Source organism: Gymnoscopelus microlampas (genome assembly GCF_963454915.1).
Source record: "Gymnoscopelus microlampas genome assembly, chromosome: 5".
Taxonomy (NCBI): Eukaryota; Metazoa; Chordata; class Actinopteri; order Myctophiformes; family Myctophidae; genus Gymnoscopelus; species Gymnoscopelus microlampas.
The window spans coordinates 12,880,177-12,901,844 of NC_139942.1; the positions used below are offsets into that span (position 1 = coordinate 12,880,177).

Below are 21,668 nucleotides of genomic sequence, written 5' to 3' on the forward strand. Positions count from 1 at the left end.
GGCGGAGCCGAGTCTCCACCCCCTCGCTACGCGCCATCTTGGTGAGGTCGTAACGTCACGCTTTGATATCGCCGCAAAGCAATCTTCCAATCACTCTGCTGCTCCGTCCAGCTCCATTCATATTATCTCGGTGTTCAGACCCACGCTCACTGGTAAGTTGATGAAATTACTTTATTTATTTTTTGCAACACTGGCCAGGCAAGGCAGAGGGACGACAGCTGCAGCGTTATAAAGAGAAACAATAGTTTTATTTTATGTAAATCGGCTTTAGTGCTTATCTTAAGAAATATAGCCCATAGAGGAGAATAGTAGACCAGGGGTCTTCAATGTTTTCCAGGCCAAGGACCTCTTAAGAGATGAAGCAGGGACCCCCTCACTGCATATTGTATAAAATTGTGTTGCACGTTAAACATCTTCATATATTTCATAGACAGCTTCATAGACTTGTTTGACAGCACTAATGTGTTGGATTCATGTTAAGTTGTGCATTGTGAGCTTGTAGATCTGCTATTTTCTGCTAATGTTCCCCTCAGAATAGGGATGCTAGGGTTGAAGTGGTTAATGTAACGCAAAGATTTGGGCCCCTCTGAGGATCCCTAGGGATCCCGGACCCCCTCTTGAAGACCCCTGGTCATGGCCTGTTCCCCAACTGCAACTGCTTCTCAATAGTCTAAGACTATTGAGAATGTTTTTTGTAACCAGCAGTGTTGGGTAACGTTACTTTTTAAAGTAACTCGTTAAGTTACAAGTTACTGCCATTAAAAAATAATCCGTTACGTTACTGGATTACCCCCTGACAAAAGTAACTAGTTACTCGTTAGAATACTTTTCCGTTACTGACAATTAATTAAAACCCATGTTTTAATTGCATTTTAAGTTGCGCAAGTTTAAATTGTTACATTGTATTACTGGCTGCCCACCGTCATTGCGTGGCCTTATCTACGGCCCATATTAATTAACTCTATCTATGGTTAAAAACAAGAATGATAAACAATAGACAATATCCCCTTTACAGATCTTTCTTAGTTTATTTTAACGAATATAATTCGCCACAATTGCCAGCCTACATGTAGGACCGGACAGAAGAGGACATATAGGCTCCAACATAAGCTATGCAACAAATCAGGCACATTTCAATTTAACTGTAAAATAAAACAATTTGAATTCAAAGTGCATTATACAGAAACGAAGGTAGGTCTCCCGACAACACTCTTGTGCACGATCTGACAGCAATCAGCGCTGCGCGGAGTCGCGGACGCTGACTCAGAGCCAGAGGTATATATTTTTAACAGCTGCCTCTATGAAAATAAAACACGGGCTTATACATCAAACGTACAGGAACACGTTTGATTTGAAACAAGCCCTCAGGGCGTACGTACCTCTGTACTATTTGCAAACTGTTAATAAAGTACATTCAATCAATCAAAAAAACAAACAAATTAATCAGTGCTTAGGCTTACAATAAAATACAAGTAGCCTTACTTGTGAAAGTGCCTATAAATAAGATGCACAGGAAACAAAACAATGAAAACATGCCCACATAAGGCTATGAATCACTATGATATATCTTTAACAAAGTGCAGAGGCTTCAAACTTCACAGCATGCCTGGCTACATTCAGAACAGCAGCATACAATGTACAGTATAAAGGTCAAACAAGGTGCATAGTTTTTTCTAAACACACAAAAACGTAGGCTACACTACAAACTATTAAAGTGTATATGCTTCTCAAAACATGGCCAAAGTTGCCTACAGGCACAGAGTGACTCACCAAACCAATGCGTAGCAACAGTTACTCGTTTAATCCAAAGTGATGATTGTAACGCAGGAGGAGAAGTTTTTCAAAACGTGAGTCGGATAGTCTATTCCTCTTGGGCGTGAGGACGAGACTCCCGAGGCTGAAAAGCCTCTCCACGGGGGCACTGGATGGTGTTGGGGTATTGAGCCGAAGAAAGATCTTCTTGATCCTGGGGAATTTGTTCAATACATCCAATTCGAAACCTGACTTGAGATAGTCCGCTATTTCACTGTCCGCCGTCAACGCGCCGGCATGGCTTTCTTCTTCAAAACCAAAGAAATCATCATCACCCTCGTCTTCTCCGATGACAGGTGCAGGCGGCGGTAGTTCTTGCGGTGCTTCCCCAACAGAGACAGCACGACACTCGGCAGCTAGAAGCGTCTTCGTGCGGTCCTTTTGCGCCTCGTCCTTCATCCAACGCAACTTGAATTTAGGAAGGGTCGCGGCAGCCAGTAAGGCCTCCTTACTGTCCAACGTGGATGCGAAACGCTTCTTGACGGCCTGCAAGACATATATAACAAAATGTTATTAAAAACACGTTATTTGTGTTACATTTTTTAATTATTTATTAAAAAATAATATAATATTTTAATAATAATAGACATAATTAATTATAATAATCATTTTAATCATAATAACAAGTCAAGGACAGTGCACTACAGACAGTGCACATATGGCAATTTTGGATAAAGTGCTATGAGCATGAACATAATTTTTACCTCGACTATGGCATCGGGCAGGCCAGATGTAGCACGGGAGAGGTTATCCTTTAACCGCAGGGTTCTAGCCATCAGGCCCTCGAGTGTTGGCAGGATGGTGCCGTGAAAGCAGTTGTCTTCCCCTTGAAGTTTATCCAAGGCCACTGTGAGGGGCTTCACAATCATACAGTACTCTTTTAGGAACTGGTACTCTCTCTCTGTAATGCATCTGATGCCTAGTTCGGTGCAAAGTTTATTCAGGGTCACAATAGGACTGTCAATGACTCGGCACACTGCATCGTAGAAGGAGTTCCACCTTGTTTTACAAGGAACCAGAAGCTTTCTCTTGCAAATCTCCTCCACGCTCTCTGATGCCACAGTTGACCTGCTAGCTTTGTTCCACAGGCCAGAACATTTGGCAGTGGCGCTCCTGTACACCGCCTTGGCTTCACTGTTTGACACCAGCCACTTCTCTATGTCATTGGCTATGAGATTCAGCGTGTGCGACGCACATCTATGGTGTGGAGGGAGAGCAAAGGCATTGTCGTCGTCCTCGGCAGCAAGCACAGTGTGTAGATCTGCAAAGGTAACCTCATCGCTTGCGTCCTCCTCTGCTTCAGAGTCAGGCCCAGAATTGGAGCCAGTTTCCAGGCCCTGTCCCTGGTAAACCTGGAACGCTTTAACAAAGTTCGAACCGTTGTCGGTGACGGTGGCTGTTACTTTCCCACTAAGGCCATAGGATGTGTGAATCTGCTCAATTTCAGAGGCGATCACGTTAAAAGTGTGCCTTCCTTTCACTCGCCTACAAGCAATCGCAGCTTTCTTGCGCTGCAAAGTAGAGGGATGGATCCAGTGGGCTGTCATCCCCATAAAACTCTTATTGTGTGCTGTCCACAGGTCAGCGGTGGTGGAAACGTACTGTAAGCCCTCAAACGTTGATTTCAGTTCTTTCTCCATATCACAGTAAGCTTTGTCGAGGTAGTTGGCAAATGTTTTCCTGTCGGGCACTGTTCCCTCCTTGTTGCGCGTCATAGGAATTTTATTAATTATCTTACGGAATGATGGAGACTCTACGGTTGAAATAGGAAGCATCTCCTCCACCACGTAACCAGCTATAAGCTCATTGATTTCCTTTTGAGTGACGGTTAGACTCAAATCTAATCGTTGCTGTTTAGGAGCTGGTCCGGCATTGTTGTTTACATCGTCGTCGCCCCCAGCCACTAAGGCTGTGTTGCGGTGTGTCTTAGCAAGATGCTTCTTTAAATTGGATGTAGACTCCTTCGAAGCAGACAGGCACTTCTTACCCGGACACAGCTTACATCTGACAGTATAGTTTTTATCACCCTTGTCCTCGACAAAATCAAAATAATGCTTAAACTTCCAATTGGTAAAGGCTGAGCCTCCCGCTGAGCTCTCGTTCTCTGCCATTTCGCTTGAAAGAGCCGGGCTGCAGCATGGCTTTTCTGCACATGCGCAGAGCCACACACACACACACACACACACACACACACACACACACCCCTTTCAGTAGCCTACATGTATTCGTGTTGGCAAAATAATGAGGAAATGACTCGGGGTTTTCTTTTTTACATCTGTGCCAACAAAATGAGGGACATCTTTTTAAAAACTAACGGATTACTTATTTGAAAACGTAACTAGTAACGGAGTACTCCAATTGCTAATCTAACGCGTTACGTTACTCCGTTACCCAAAAAAGTATTCCGTTACAGTAACGGCGGTAGTTGTACCGCCGTTACCCCCAACTCTGGTAACCAGTGATGGTTACAAAAATACTCGTTTTCAGTTTGCTTTGTTTTGTTACATATACCTAGTCTAGCAGCCAGGATGATTATGCTCAACCTGTAATGTACATTTTTGTGAGTAGTGAGAACATTTAATCAAATATGAAGACAGAGAAGTTTGGTTCATGTGTGCACTACTGCAGTTCTTACTATTGACAGTAATGTGTTTAGTATGATAATTGTAAAGAAAATAAAGCTGTATTATGTTATTAGTGAGGTAGAGGCGCTTCATTGTGACCAGCACTCAACAATACACACCTGAAAGGCAGATATTTGTGAGGGGCTTGTATATGTGAGCTTACAGTAGGTTTGCATTATTATTTGATTTTCTGTACAATGATACTGTGTTTATTTTACATTATCGAACCTTTCTTTGTTTTCCAGTACGATCGAGGACTCAAACTCTGGCTGCCTGCCTCTCCAAGACCCCATCTACTGCTGAGAGGAAGGAGTTTGTGCTGGAGTTTTACTAATAGCGGAGCAGCTAAGTGCTACGATCTTTCAATTTATGATACAAGCGTGAAAATTGGCGTGAGCAGTCTCCATGGGTCACTTGACAAGAAAATTGTCCGAGGCAGTTGTAATTTCAAGATGGCGGCCATTTTTCAAGATGGCCGACACCTTAGTGGGCAGTTAAGTGATATGATGGTTTATTTGGTGATACAAGCATGAAAATTGGCATGAGCAGTCTCTGTGGGTCACTTGACAATAGGCCACCCACAGCTACTTGAAATTCCAAGATGGCGGCCATTTTTCAAGATGGCCAACACTTTAGTGGAGCAATTAAGTTATATAATGGTTTATTTGGTGATACAAGCATGAAAATTGGCATGAGCAGTCTCTGTGGGTCACTTGACAATAGGCCACCCACAGCTACTTGAAATTCCAAGATGGCGGCCATTTGTCAAGATGGCCAACACTTTAGTGGAGCAATTAAGTTATATAATGGTTTATTTGGTGATACAAGCATGAAAATTGGCATGAGCAGTCTCTGTGGGTCACTTGACAATAGGCAAGTGACCCAATCCACTTGAAATTTCTATTTTCAAGATGGCCGCCCCCTGGATCCTCAAAAGATACATTTTCTCATAGAAATGTATGTTTTTTTTCATTAAGGGCAATTATACGATTATTGTTATTATGCTAAAGAACAACTTTTAACACATCACAATACAGTTGTGTTGATTTGTTGATCATAGATAGATTAGATAAGAGTGAATATCCGCACTACCAGGGCACACTGGTGATATATCACTGCTGTTAAACTCAGAGTGGGGTTCAATGTCAGCTAATTGAAAGTTAGTACCCCAAATGCTGTCTAATTTACCCCAAAACAATTAGATAGCCGCACCTGAATTGACAGGTTGTGCCAGCGCGGGAGAGCCGAGCCAAGGTTAATGGGGTTTTAGTTAACCGGATGGTGTACAGATCGCACGGGATTTAAATGGCATTGGATGAACGATCGGACTAAGTGTAGGGTTAAGGCACGAACTTAGTTGTATCCCATACATCAAAGTGCTTGGTAAAAGGTGGTAAAAGGATAAACCCTCGGCCTCTGCCTATGCTGCAGACATGGCAGAAGCCATCATAACAGCTGAGAAAACTAACTGGGACAGATGTTTAATTTGTCAGCAGGTCACCAAGGAAAAACTCATTCAGCCGAGTTTATTCAACAGAGAGCAAGATCGTACTGGTTATGATACCATTGCAAGAAATGTTCCATTATTTCATAAGATCAATGCTCTGCCTATCTTACTTAGTCTAACCCGACTAGATGAAGGTGATGGCATAGAAATCACATTGACAAGTAACAGAGCAAAATATAATTTAAGCTGTAAACTTAGGTTCAACAACACAGAGCTGGAAAGGGCCCAAAAGAGAGCATCTACATCTGACTTGATCCCACCAACTCAAGCAGCACTCAAAGAGCATGCCAAACGTGCTTCTTATGAGGCTGGATACGTGTGGGGACAGGCATTGAAGCGACATCCACAAATGCCGAGCCCATCTGACTGGGGATGGGTGGAACAGGACGAGAAGTGGAAAGTCTTCTGGACTCCACTTCCACCTATTGCGGAGAGTTGTTGGGAGTTGACCAAATGTGGGTGCACCAAGGCATGTACTGGAAGGTGTAAGTGCTTCAGATATGGTTGCACATGCCTATGTAGTTGCCCCTGCTAGAACCTATTTGCATGTTTATTTTGCCAGAGTTGTTCCCCGTTGTCCTCTGTGTTTTCAAGTGTAGGCCAATTAGTGTGTAATTTTCAGTTGTTACTTTGTAACATTGCTTCCACTGCCATACGTAACAGTGAAGCACATTTTCAGTTTAGTTCCTTAGTATAAGTTTGTCATGGTTCTGTGGCTACTGCCATTCAGTATTAGCCATTGCTCAATTATAATGTTGGAGCACTGTCCATTCAGCACCACAACTGTGCTAATCAGCACCACAACTGTGCTCATTTATTAGTCATATTTTTTGTTTCCCCATTTCTTAGTATTTATTTGACACATGTAATGGCTGTTAGTTAAAAAATAAAACATAAATCATCCCTTGTGACTGTTACCTTGTCGTGGTAAGGGAGCTTGTGTACCTCAGTGAACCCTGAGAGCTATGCCAGTGGGAGGCAACTCCTACAGGTTTTACCAAACTGGACAGGTTGTGGGCGAGGAGTCAGACAAAACACAGTCAAACAACCTCTCTTGACAGAGCTTTTTGAGGAACCCAATACATTTCCTTTTTTTTTTAAACTTACATTTTTATCCCACGATTTTGTAACCCTATTTTTAACACCCAGTGCCAATTGTCTATGTAATCCTGGGCGCTACCTTCCCTCTGCCAACCTAGGGAGGCCAGGGCCGAGCTCATGCCTCCTTCAATGCATGAGAGCCAACTGACCTTCTTGTCACCTGACAGGGGGGAGTTTCCCTGGTAGGACGTAGCGCGTGGAAGGAACACGTTATTCAAACCAGTTCCCTTCCCCTCCATCAGGCGCCCCGGCTGGCCAGGGGGAGGCAGTATAGTGACCAGGATTACTGCATGTTTTTGTGAGGGTACCTACCCTAGGAGACACGGGGAGAACATGCAAACTCCACACAGAAAGGCCCTTTCGCCAACCCCGCCTAGGGTATGGACGCTGATGACGCGGAGGAGAGAACACGCCCCCAGTGCCCACAGCGTCCCCCGTGGGAATCGAACCCAGGACCTTCTAGCTGTGAGGCGACAGCGCTACCGACTGCACCACCGTGCCCCCAACCCAATACATTTCTATGAGAAAAAGGTATCATTTAAAGATCCACATGGCGGGCGGCAGTCATCTTGAAATTTCAAGTGGTGGTTGTGGGGTTTCTTGTCAAATGACATTTTGAGACGGCTCATGGCAATTGTCATGCTTGTATCACCAACTAAATGATTTCTTAAGCTTAACCGCTCCACTAAGGTGGTGGCCATCTTGAAAAATGGCCGCCATCTTGAAATTTCAAGTAGCTGTGGGTGGCTTATTGTCAAGTGACCCACAGAGACTGCTCATGCCAATTTTCATGCTTGTATCACCAAATGAACCATTATATAACTTAAATGCTCCACTAAAGTGTCCGCCATCTTGAAAAATGGCCGCCATCTTGAAATTTCAAGTAGCTGTGGGTGGCATATTGTCAAGTGACCCACCGAGACTGCTCATGCCAATTTCCATGCTTGTATCACCAAATTAACCATTATATAACTTAATTGCTCCACTAAAGTGTTGGCCATCTTGAAAAATGGCCGCCATGTTGAAATGTCAAGCAGCTGTGGGTGGCTTATTGTCAAGTGACCCACAGAGACTATTCATGCCAATTTTCATGCTTGTATCACCAAATAAACCATCATATCACTTAACTGCCCACTAAGGTGTCGGCCATCTTGAAAAATGGCCGCCATCTTGAAATTACAACTGCCTCGGACAATTTTCTTGTCAAGTGACCCATGGAGACTGCTCATGCCAATTTTCACGCTTGTATCATCAACTGAAAGATTCTGCCAATAAAAAGCATTTAGCCGCTCCACTATAAGACTGGTTGAGGCAGATATTCCCCTTGAGAAAGCTCCCACACTGGCTGCAAAGCAGGGAGGATCCCTTCCAGCTCTGTCCCACTTCCGCTCAGACTACCTGCTAGAGCTGTTACCTCAGTATGTGGAGGATATCAAGAGTGCGGTGGAGTGAAAGGCCATCTATGTTTTATTAGATGAGACAACAGATGCCTGTGGTCGCTGTGTCCTCGGAATTCTTCTGCAACCCGTTGGCGAGCCATCTCTGACATCAGATATTGTGTTCCTTGAGAGAGTCAACTTCAACACTGTGTCACAGGCAGTCATCTCTTGCCTCAACAGCTACAACATCAACCTCAGTGACGTGTGGGCTTTTGTCACAGACTCAGCAAGCTACATGAAGAAAGCCTTCAACATCATTCTTCATGGCCTGTTCCCCAACTCCAGACACATCACATGTCTGGCACATCTCCTCAACAGGAGACATCCAACCCTTCTGCTGCCACTATCCATGGTCAACTTGACAACCTCTACATGTTTGAATACGGCTGCAGTGCAGGGGCTGAAGACTGGCATCCTGGGACCAAAGAGCAGCTGGGGGAGCTGGATGAGAATGAGCATGATGCCTACTCTCAGCTCTTCCAGAAGACCATGGCTAACTGCTCTGCAAAGCTGCAGGCTGTGATGGAGAGACACCCCAGCATGGATCTCTTCAAAGCCCTCCCAGTGTTTTACCAAGCAATTGGCTGGTCTAAGAAAGAACATTCAGGACTATGTCCAGGTGGCCCCTGCCCTTACCCTTGTGTCAGCTGAGGAATGACATCGTTACGTCCACATGGACTAGAGTGATGCTGAGTATGTCAGTCCTGTGGAGTGGTGGGCTGCCAGGGAGGACAGAATGCCCACTCTTGCCCCACTAGCATCATTGTACCTCCATCACCCCGCTACCTCAGTGGATGTTGAGTCTTTTCTCACATTACACTATGCTGCTTACACAGTACCGACGGAGCCTGACTGAACACAACATTACAATGATGCTTATTGCCAAATTCAACTGTCGGCAGAATAACCCCCACTGACTGACTGAAAGCCAGAGGCTGGCTATCTGGCTGGCTGGCTGACTGACTGCCTGACTGAAAGCCACAGACTGACTGACTGACTGACTCAGAATGCCTGGCTGAAAGCCTCAGGCTGACTGACTGACTGACTGACTGACTGACTCACGCTTTAATGGTTGTTAAATGTTGCCTTGTCTTGTATAGAATGTTAAAGTTGTTCTTTTCAAATGCATAGACTTGCAGAAAAAAACAATCATCTGTTTTTCAATGATTATTTAATGTTCCGGAAGTGCTTTGTATCCTCTCTTGAACAAGCACTATATCTGTTGTATGTATTTGTTCCAAATTTATTTATTGAACAAATTAATTAATGTATGTTTAACGATTATGTAAAATGTTCTTTTTTCCCCTCCTTTTAATTAAAAAAAAGAAAATCCAGCATCCATATTCTGGGGATAACATTAGCCAAAAATAGCAGATCTACAAGCTCACAACGTGTCACAATGCGGCGCGATGTGAGCTTGTAGATCGGCTATTTTTATGAGAGAGAATTCGTGTAAAGGAAAGTACAGTTGCAACTCAGGTCTATTTGTCTTAGAATAGAGAGTGTAAGTAGTTAAAGTAAACTGTTCCTTTCCAATGTACAGACTTGCATACATACAGAAAAAACAAACATCTGTGGTTTAATTATAAATTCTTTTTATTTAAATTGTTCTAAAAAAATATCAGTTCTCGCATTTGCACTATACTTATTTATGTATTTATTACATTATTTAGAGAATGAATTTATGTATGTTCATGTTGGACCCATTGGTAAATTATTGTTTTCTTAGATTAATGTTTAATCTACCTGTTCCCAATGCATTTCAGTGGCAAATTTACATTTTATTGCACATTTGTTATTTGAATTGAATATGTACTAAAGAATGTTCATGAAGGAGTGAATTAGTATTGAATAAAAAATGACAAAATCAAAGGTTTGACTAATGGATCTTACTTTGTGGTACTTTAAGATTTATTTAGCATGTTTAGGGTTGTTATTCTTGCTCCAAACACATTGATTATAGTACTGGATAACTGTCTAAAACCTTAAAAAGTCACCCCACAGATTTTCCTCCTGAATCACCACTGAAAAACAGAAAAAAAACTGCAGATTCCGTTTGGGTTTACTGATCAGATCTTCAGGAGTCAGCAGGTGGCGTGTCCACAGCGAACAGTGGCTGAGAGAATGCGATAATGGTGTCATTTTTCAGTACAGTGTAATATATATATGTATAGTTATACATTGAGTACTGTTACGGCCCTATGTGGCCTCATATTGTGTTTTTAACCCTCTGAGTGTTTTCAGTGCCCTACTTGGTAATGGAGGGTGGAGTAGAGATTGGAGGAGTGGCGTGGTGTCTGGAGACACACCTGGGCCTCATTCCTCATCATCATCATAACCTTTATTTCAGCTCGGAGTACAGTTGAGGGGCAGGCCCTCATTTTCAATGTAGCCGAGAAACAGAACACAGTAATCAACAACAGGAATAGACATTCACATACAGCAACATAAGATGCATGAATCAGAATACAGAAATCACTAAAAAAAAAACTAAAATACTCAAAGAACTAGAACAGATCTACCAAAATTAAATTAAACTAGAAAAAGTGCTCCTCGGAGCACAACTCTCCGCCAGAAGACTTGTGTTGGTTCGAAGGTCGCGAAGGTCGCTATCCCTCTTGTATATGTAAGTGTCCTATCCATCCTGTCTGGGTAAGTGTCCTCTTCCGTCCTGTCTGTGTAAGTGTCCTATCCCTCCTGTCCTATCCGTCCTGTCTATGTAAGTGTCATATCCCTCCTGTCTATATAAGTGTCCTATCTGTCCTATCTGTCCAATAAGACAGATAGGAACAATTGGACCGCGACTACCTGACTACTTCCGGTTCGAAGGTCTGGGAGTGAGCTAGTGGCCGGATTTTCGGTATTGGAATCTGGCTTATCACAGTGACACATGTATTTATAGGTCGCTATCCCTCTTGTATATGTAAGTGTCCTATCCAACCTGTCTGGGTAAGTGTCCTCTTCCGTTCTGTCTGTGTGAGTGTCCTATCCCTCCTGTCTGTATAAGTGTCCTATGTCATATCCCTCCTGTCTATATAAATGTCCTATCTGTCCTATCTGCCAATTATGTATCAGCCATGCAGCCATTTCATGGTTCCCGTCTTACCTCACTCTGACAGTGGCGGAGACACTGTCAGAGTGATGCCATGTATATATAGGCCCGGTGGCGTCACTAGCCAATCAGATCACAGTATTTCACGTGTCACGTGAGGCTTGACCAATCGGTGTGTCATGTTTAGAAAGTGAAAACGCAGTGATAACAATATTCTCCTGGCGGAGAGTAATAATAAAGCACTTACAATCCTGAACAAAATTGTTGGAAGTCATTTCCCTGAAATGACCTAAAGATGGAAGTGATTTGATTTTCAAGGGCCTCTGGAGCTCATTCCAGGCAGATGGAGCACTGACAGAAAATGCTGTCTTGCCTAACTCTGTCTGTGCAAAAAGAACCTTGAGTGTCAGGAGATCAGTTGTGCGGGTCTGGTATGTAATAGGGTTCTGATCCAACATAGAACAAATATAAGGGGGCAGCATTCCTGAGATGGCTTTAGAAATAAATACATACTGTACCAGTGCTTATCACGCCTCTCAGATAGAGAGGATAAGCCTGCGTTCCCATAGAGTGTACAATGATGGGTACCATAGCTGTCACCAGTGACCCATCTTAGGGCAGAATGGTACACAGTGTCGAGGCGCTTTAAAATTGATGGAGTTGCAGTTCTATAGATAATGTCTCCATACTAATTGTTTTCCTACTGGATGCAGGAAAGCAAGATTTATTTCTATAGAGACAAGGTTTTCAATGTGAAATTTAAAACACAATTTCTCATCTAGCCAGATGCCAAGGTAATTGTATTCCGTGGCCCTTTCTATTGTAGCACCACTTGAAGAGGTTATGACTATATTACTAAGGTTGGTGGTTTTAGCCCTAGTGAACAGCATGAATTTAGTTTTGCTTGCATTTAAAACCAGTCTAAGCTCAACCAGGGCAACCTGAAGAGCATTAAAAGCAAGCTGCAGCTTCCTCAATCAGCCCAGACAGCATAAAAGCCTGGGAGAAGCTCCTCATCAGCCTTTTTACCATCCGTCACCTCCATGTGCTGAACCCTTTCTGTTAGTTAGCTGGTGTTTGCTACTGTAGGTCTATAGGCTGTGTGCCATACCTTTTTCCTGCTTAGTGCGTAAGTAGGTAACTTTATTTACTTAGTGTTTAAAGTATAGACTATTCTTAGATAGGAAACGTAATCATATTCCAAACCTTTTTCCTGAGTATAATAGAGAAGGGAAGCTTGTAGGGATGTGCCGCCATTTATTTTGTTCCCCCTTTTGACCCTGTTTTGTTTAGTTAGGGAGCCTATACTGTAACTTTGTTTTGGTGGAGTTTAGGTTGTTTTCTTTTCAGGTAGGGTTGGGGTATTTTGGCTTTGGCCACCCTGAAGTTTGTTGCTTTCCCTGATCTGCTTAATTATCCATTGTAAACTTAAGGTTGATCCTAATATTAATGTACACTTTTTCGTTACCTGTGTATGTGTTACTCCTTAGCCTCTAGACACCTTATAAGGTCGTAACAAGTACACAGTAGCTAGGCACACATCTGTTTCTGGATCGCTGGAAGAGGAATCGGGTATAGGAAGGGTACAGGATATTCACACCAACTGGGTTTAAATGGTTGAGAATGCGATAATCATGATTTATGTGTCATGCCATGAGTATTACAGTATAATAGTACATGATGTATTCTAAATTATATAACGAACAAATAAAGGGTTGGAATTAAAGAGCTAAGATACAGTATTATGAACAGTATAAACTGGTAGAAATGTGTTAATATGTATTGTAGGCCTATACTGTTTGGACTAGTATGGATGGTGCCATAGTGAAATATAAATGCCAAGACATACAGTAGGCAAGGACGCCTGAAGGTACAATATTAATAATGTACACATTCTAGACAGCAATATCTATAGTGTTAATGTCTTTGTTTGTACAACATATACCCAGTGGTGGAAAAAGTACTCAAATGTTTTACTTAAGTAAAAGTATCAATACTGCAATGTAGAAATACTCTGTTACAAGTAAAGGTCCGCAATTCAAAAGTATAAAAGTATTGGCATCAAAATGTACTTAAAATACCAAAAGTAAAAGTACTGGAATGTCCCATTTCAAGTTTTCAAATGTATAAACATCTTTTGAAAATAGCAGATCTACAAGCTCACAATGCGTCACATCGGAAGCATTGTAAGCTTGTAGATCGGCTATTTTCAAATGGCCAAAATGTATATAGGGCTGAAGTGGTTAATGTATGTTCAGTAATAATAATCAAAATCTACAAAGTACTAGTAACTAAAGTTTTCAAATAATTGTAGTGGAGTAAAAGTACACTATTTACCTGTGAGATGTAGTGGAGTAGAAGTAAAAGTATTGGAAATTGGAAATACTCAAGTAAAGTACAAATACCTCAAAAGTGCACTTAATTACAGTACTTGAGTACATGTACTTAGTTACTTTCCATCAATTCAAGTCTCCATGGGGTGACTAATCCATAGAAAAGGTCATTTTGGGGGTGAAATATCCCAAACACACAAAGTGAATGTTACAGATTAACAGCTGTAGGTATATGTACACACTGTATACCTCCGACTGTACAATACATAACATTTACAGTACACCAGTTTAGTGTTCATACTGTTCTGTATATGTCACATTCATACCTACGCTTACAGTTCATTCTATTTATATATTATACCAGGGGTCTTCAAGGTGTTTCAGACGAAGGACCCCATAGCTGACAAGGTGACACTACATATTGTATACAATTGTGTGGCAGATTCAAACTTTTCATAGATTTCATAGTTAGCTTCATAGGTTTGACAGCACTATATTGGATCCATGTTCATTTGTATTTTCGGACATTTAATCACTTAAACCATAAACTTGACCTTTCACTTGGTCTGCCCCCCCCCCCCCCCATCTACACCAAACCTCATTGCCTATAAATAGCAGATCTACAAGCTTGTAGATCGGCTATTTTCCCTAAAGTTCCCTCCAGAATACACAAAGATTAGGCGGCCCCCTGTAACTCTGAGGATCCCTAGGGGTCCCTGACCCCCTGTTGAAGAGCCCTGTATTATACATACACTAATTGTTCTCAACGTGGGGTTCAGGGACCCCCCAGGGGTCCTTAATATATACGTAGCATCAACATCTGTTTTAAGCACCTCCCTGTACATTGGCTATTTGAAATATAACCAAACTCCATGCTCCTCGTCTGAGTCGTCTCAATGTGATGTGTTGTGAGCTTGTAGATCGGCTATTTTCAGAAGAATTTGAAAGTTTTTGAAACATTTTACAACACAAACATAGTATGGGGGTCCCTGGGACAAAATATTTTCAGATGGGGCTAATACATATTAATTTGGGGGTCCTTGACATGGAAAAGTATGAGAACCATTGCATTGATTATAGTGATAACACATGATTCTCTTGTTCTCAGCCACTTTCTCAGTAAGAAGAATCTCCTGCAGTTTCTTCCTCCTTGGACATGACACACTGTAACTCAGCTGTAGATGCGAAACTGCATTTTGTTGTCTCAGTAGTGCTTGTACTCTGTGCAGTGACAATAAAGTTGAAACTAAATCTAATCTAAACATCACTCATAAAAACAACTGCTTAATTTAAGCCAAGTAGGACATTTATCAATAGTAGGCTACAGATTACAGAATATGCAAGGCAAATAATGGCATTCAATAAAACATTTTATTCACAATTTAAGTGCAAGCTCTTGAAGTCATCTCTTTTAAGAGCTTGAATCCTCTTCACGAGGCTACTACTGCACAAAGATTAGTACATTTTTCGTTTTGGTGAAGCACATTAAAATAGTAGATATGTAGAGATATACAGTATGTATGTATAGAGAGTTCACACTATAGTAGTATAATATAGCATATAGTAAAGTATAATATTAGTTTAGATTAATATAGCTGTTTTTCCCCCTTGTGTAAAGGCTAGTGTGACTAATCATGCCATCACAGATCCTACACTATCTGCAATGTTGAATCCTCTGCCAACCAGTACAGTACACAGTCTCCAGGAAAATCTGATGGACGCTGGTGGTGACGCTGATCAAACTGCTGGGCTTTTGAGCAGTAGGCACGGCTCTGTTGGTGGCCAGCGTCATGCTGCCTTGCCTGGAGTGACTCTTCTTGTAGCGAGGGTCCTGCTGCTACACGCTGTGTTGGGAGCTGCCTGGAGTGCAGATGGTCTTAATTAGACTCCTTGGAGGTGTTTCAGGTTATTACTTGCAGATGGGTCAAAAACACCTGAGAATAAAATAAACAGGGAATATTACTGTGATAGTACAGACCGGTAGGATATCATTTAACTTTTAGATCATTTTCTTCTGCTTAAATAAGAGAACACTGCATGCTTCAATCAAATAATACATAAAGCATTGTCATTATCTAGTTAAAATGCTGTGGTTTCACTGACCCTGGTTCTAATGAATTAGAACAATATGCTCAATTTAAAATACACAACTCACGTTACCACGCTTTGACTCAGTCGCTGAAGTGGGCCACAAGCACCTAGAGTAAGGTTCTACTGTGTCTTTCCTCTGGACTCTTGCAGCGCAGCACCTACACGGGACCAGACCTCACACAGTCCAGACTTGCAGTCACAGTGGCCACAGTTACATGGACAGTTGTATTCGGAATGAATACACTTCTATTCGGAATGGATGAATGGATGAATTCATTCCGAATAGATTTGCTCATGTAAACACCCCAATTGGAATAGAATATTCCATTCCAGTCTGACCCGAATTAGCAGGGCGGAATTTTGATACCATAGTGCACTTGGTGATACAAGCACGAAATTTGGCACAGATGACCTTCATATGACCCTAATTGATAATCAACCTCTGGCCACGCGGAATTCCTAAGATTTCAAGATGGCCACCACCAGTTTTCAAAATGGCTGCAACTGGGCCAATGTGTTGGACTATATCGCTTTGCTGGGGCTTATTTTAATATAAGAGAATATTTTCTGGAGGTATTCCTACCAAGTAAGATAAAAAATAACATTAGGTTCCAATATGGCGGCATATTTTCCAATATGGCTGCCGATAAATTGCAGAAATGTGCATCTGCTTATGGTTTACCCTGCACATGAGCTTGTAGTACATGTATTTGTATTAATTATCATACACAGAATCCATTTATGGAACATTTGAAAGTGATTTATTAGCTTGGTAAAGCTTAGTGCTTACTTTTTGTTTTGTTATTAAGTCATTATAAACACATTCTCATTTACAATGGTGGCTGGGCAAGTGACAGGCCAGTGTACTAGCAACTGCAACCACAGAGGGGTGTGCAGATAAGTCCAAACTTAAAGCATTTTCAGTGTCCAGAACATGCTTTTTTACATCCACATCTTGTCAGCTTCTGGCATAATTTGGCAAACAGGACTGCACAAGAGTGACTGGCCCCATATATGTCCTGTTTGGAATGCACTTCACTTGCATTCACTTCCTTGTAGGAACTACTTCTATGAAGTTCTATCGTACATGAGTACTATGAACTCCTCAATGACTTGCATATGTTTATCATTTATTGCAACAGGTGTTGAACCTAATTTGGAGAAGTTGTTTGCCATGCTGACCTTTTTCCCTTTCCATGGAAGGACGAAACTGTGTGGCATCCCCTGAATGCATGAAAGAAGCAAAGACCTGATGACTTTGATTCAATAGCTGATGCAATTTCATGAACGGGATCCATCTGAGATCCTTCCCTCCTTCCAAAGGCAATCCACAGCTAATTCAAGCCAAGTCTTTGAACAAGTGAAACTGTTATGTCAACAATGTCAGTATCTGAGGCAGAGCTGCAGAGGATAGCATCTGACACATCATGATTCACAGCTCAGATACTGACATTGTTGTCATAGCAGTTGCACTTGTTCATATTAAGTAAGTCTGAGACTTATTGTCAGTATCAGCTGAGAACGCAGGGGTCTTATAGACCCCCTGATATTGCTGAGGTGGAGCGCCACACTCACTGTACCTACTCATACACTGATCCTGATCGAACCCATGACCATGTGATCCGAAGGTGAAAGCTCTACCGACTGAGCTACCCAGACACAAAGACTTGGCTTGAAAAAGCTGTCGAAGGACCTCAGATGGATCCCCCTTCATGAAAATGCATCAGCTATTGGATCAAAGTCATCAGGTCTTTGCTTCTTTCATGCGTTCAGCAGATGCCATACAGTTTTGTCCTTCCATGGAAAGAGAAAAAGGTCAGCACCTGTTTGAGAAAATATCCCTATATATATCTAAGTTTTTGTATTTATTGGTGAACATATTGAAAAGTCTGTTGCCCTAGGTCATTAAAAAGCTACCAAATCACTTTAAAATGTGCAATAAATTGATTCTGTGTATGGTAATTAATAAAAAAATACATGTGCTACAAGCTCATGTGAATGTACATTTATGCAATTTATCGGCAGCCATATTGGAAAATATGCCGCCATATTGGAACCTAATATATATTTTTTTATCTTACTTGGTAGAAATACCTTCAGAACATATTCTCCTATATTAAAATAAGGGGAAAATCAAAGATTTACAGCCCCAGCAAAGTGATATAGTCCAAAATGTTGGCCCAGTTGCAGCCATTTTGAAAACTGGTGGTGGCCATCTTGAAATCTTAGGATTTTTGCATGGCCAGAGGTTGATTATCAATTAGGGTCATATGAAGGACATCTGTGCCAAATTTCGCGCTTGTATCACCAAGTGCACTATCGTGTATTGAAAACGGCAAAATTCCGCCCTGCTAAATGCATTATCATTCGGAATAGGAGGGGTGGTATAGACCGTTTGAATCGGGTTAAATCAATCGGAATTGACCATGTAAACACTTTATTCCAAGCGCTCCTGTCTGTTTGGAATACATGCATTCCTTTGCGCATGTCCGTGCTTAGTAGGGCTGTCAGAATTGTCCAAAAATGACCTATCAAATCTCTAATTCGGCCACGGTTGGTGCTGAGAAGCGCTCGCTCCTGCGGGATAAAATTAATGATTCTAATAGCGTCATTTAATAAGCCTGTAATGGTTAAGCCCAGACTTGTCCGAGAACGGACGCTCCGAGGACTGCTGGCCTAGGCTACACTTATATATGGATCTTTTTCTAAACAGGTATTTTAGTCCTCAGTTTTTAAAAAGAATCCCTGGCCACATGACAAAGATTTTTTTTTAAATCCCTATCCACAATAAACGCAGAAACGCATTGATCATAGACTGTAGTGTTGCTCTCTCTCTCTCTCTCTCTCTCTCTCTCTCTCTCTCTCTCTCTCTCTCTCTCTCTCTCCATTTATTATTATAATGACCATGTGCGAATGCGCGATATATCGTACGGTACCTACATGAAAAATGTGAGAAATACTATAGGCTAGCCTACGTTTTACCGTGTCTGGTACCAATACAAAAAAAGAAACTGGTCTGAACTTGTAGATCTGCTACTTTTGCATTAAAACGGCGATGACAAAGGAACACAGGCTTGCACCGCATACAACGCTGCCTGGTGCGTTCACTGCGTTGCTTCCGGGCCTGCCTACGACCGATAGACCTCCGCCGCGGAGGCACAAGGGGGCTATTGCCTCCTCCCATGCCCACCAGGGGAAGCTCTGCTCCGGGTAGTGGCCCCTGGTCCATGCCCGGGCGTAGGCGGGAACCACTTTGCGCATGTCAAAAGTTATATTCTGAATGAATGCTTTGGTCATGTAAACGAGGAATACTTTTATTCAGGTCCCATGTAAACAGGTGAGTGGATCAGATTCCTTTATTCAGAATGAGCTCATTCGGAATGAATTCATTCTGAATGAATACATGATGGTCCATGTAACTGTGGCCAGTGTGTGTCAAGCACCGCCCCAGTGTGCTGTGCTCTGGGGCCATGATCCAGGGAGAGGTTGGCTTCTCCCTCGGTTGCTGAGTGCAGCACCTGAGAATAGAGTAAACAGTGATATTACTGTGATAGAACAGACCGCTAGGGTATTATTGTCTTCAGCTTACATAGGACAACACTGCATGCGTGCAACAAAAAAATCAAATAATATCTAAAGCAGAGGTCTTCAACAGGGGGTCCGGGACCCCTAGGGGGTCCTCAGAGTTACTACAGGGGGTCCGCCAAATCTTTGTGTGATTTTTACATAAACCACTTCAACCAAGTATCCCTATTCTGAGAGGAACTTTAGCCAAAGGCGTTGTGCGTTTGTAGATCTGCTATCTTCGGCAAAGTGGTTTAGTATAGCGGGGAAAAAGAGCAGGCTAAGTACAGAGTGAAAGGTCAGGTATAAGTGTTGTTTAAGTGCATGATTAAATGCTTGGAAATACACATTAACATGAATCCAACATGATAGTGCTGTGGAACAAGTCTATGAAGCTGCCTATGAAATCTATGAAAAAAGAAATATTCTATAAAATATAATGGGGGTCCCTGCTTTATCTCGCTCTCAGCCAAGGGGTCCTTGGCCTGAAAACGTTGAAGACCCCTGATCGTAATTGTAATTATATCTAGTTAGAATGCTGTGGTGTTACCGACCCTGGTTGTGGTACATTTTGACCCAGTCTTGTAAGACCCTGCTTGTAAGACCAGCCACTGACTGTATGAAAAGTGCTGGGTAACCAGGCTAGTACTTTTTACTTGTGTTTTTCCCCCTATGAAACTCTCAAAGAACAAAGCTTGACTATCTGCATGCCAGCCACAATGGACAGACTCGACTTTCATGAATTATTTTGGGTCATTAATAAGGCCCATATTTGGGCTTTGTTTACGTCTGACTTCTTTTGGGCACACAGTAGCTTAGTCCAGCGTTAGAGTTCTCTCTAAGTTAGAGAGAACTCACTAACGCCAGGGCTAAAAAAGCTTAGCCTTGGATCAAGACTATATATTAGTTGTATTTGATCAAGTCTGACTCAGATAAAATAAATCTACGATAGTCTTGATCCAAGGCTAACAGTAGCCACGCTAACACACAGACTTGCACAGCACTTCTACAGTTCACCAACATTACCTGTCAAACGATAAAACAAAATAATAAAAACAAACTTACTTACCCTTGCACAGATAAGATTGAGCCTCAAGGCTGTTGTAGGCCATCAACTGGTCCATAGTGTAGTAGGCACTGCGTGTAAACACTAAATAATAATCATACAATATCCGGATAATGTATGGCCCGGCGGATAAAGATCCTTATTGACACTAAACTCACTCGTAACAAGCTTATACGGATCGATACCGATAAATGTAATCTTCTCCTCGTATTGTTTCCTCTTAATCTGCGTAAAATGTTCTAGCAGTGACTAGCTAAAGTAGCTGCTATGTGTTTGTTTACAGTGTTACACTTAGCCGGAGCTAACACGGTGCTGCTGGACCGAACCGGACCTCACCAAGATGGCGCGTAGGGAGGGGGTGGAGTCTCGGCTCCGCCCCCTCCCTATCCGTAACTTTGTATAATAATGCATATGAATGATCGATAATTAAAAAACAGGTAATTTTCCGTTTTCCATTCATGTAGATGAAAGGCTAAAATTGAAAATCAAGCCAATTTTCGATTTTTGATTTTTGATTTCACATTGAATAATAGACTGAACGCAAGATACGGGCTTGTAAAGTAATACTTGATATCTTGGCAAAAATTGTGTTTAACAAAAAAATTAAATTAAAAAACGGGTCAATTTCCGTTTTCCATTCATGAGATGAAGCCAATTTCTTATTTTCGATTTTGGGACTTAAGAACGGATATAAACTGAACGGACAATTTCCGATTTTCGATTTTGGGATTTGAGAACGGATATCAATTGAACGCTACGTACACGGATTAGTATTGCACCACTGGCTAATCCTGCCCACTAATGGACAGACTTCCAAACTTTTAATAGGCTCTATGCACAGCAGCCATATTGGAAAGAAATTGGGCCTCTTCTTACTTCCTTCACAGGTGTTACCAACTATACTAATGAGGGCTCTGTTCCATTCTGGTTAGGGTGCTGATATTGTGCACGTTGGCTCACTAGAAAGAACTAGAAATGTGGTTCCCAAATGGCCCCTTATGGTGGTTGTGTAACTCTGAGAGTGTACAAATGGAACCAAATGGACCCATAAGGGTCCATTTGGTTCCATTTGTACACTC

General features: G+C 42.0%; 1 protein-coding gene across 1 annotated transcript; it reads right to left on the reverse strand.

The window, feature by feature from the left end:
* Window positions 1-1,791: 1,791 nt before the first annotated feature.
* On the reverse strand, window positions 1,792-3,923 carry LOC311044914 (E3 SUMO-protein ligase ZBED1-like; the record flags this gene model as incomplete). Its single annotated transcript, XM_084056723.1, has 2 exons — window positions 1,792-2,298; window positions 2,517-3,923. The coding sequence occupies 2 exons, from the start codon at window positions 3,921-3,923 to the stop codon at window positions 1,792-1,794; spliced, it is 1,914 nt and encodes a 637-aa protein (XP_083912849.1).
* Window positions 3,924-21,668: the final 17,745 nt, after the last annotated feature.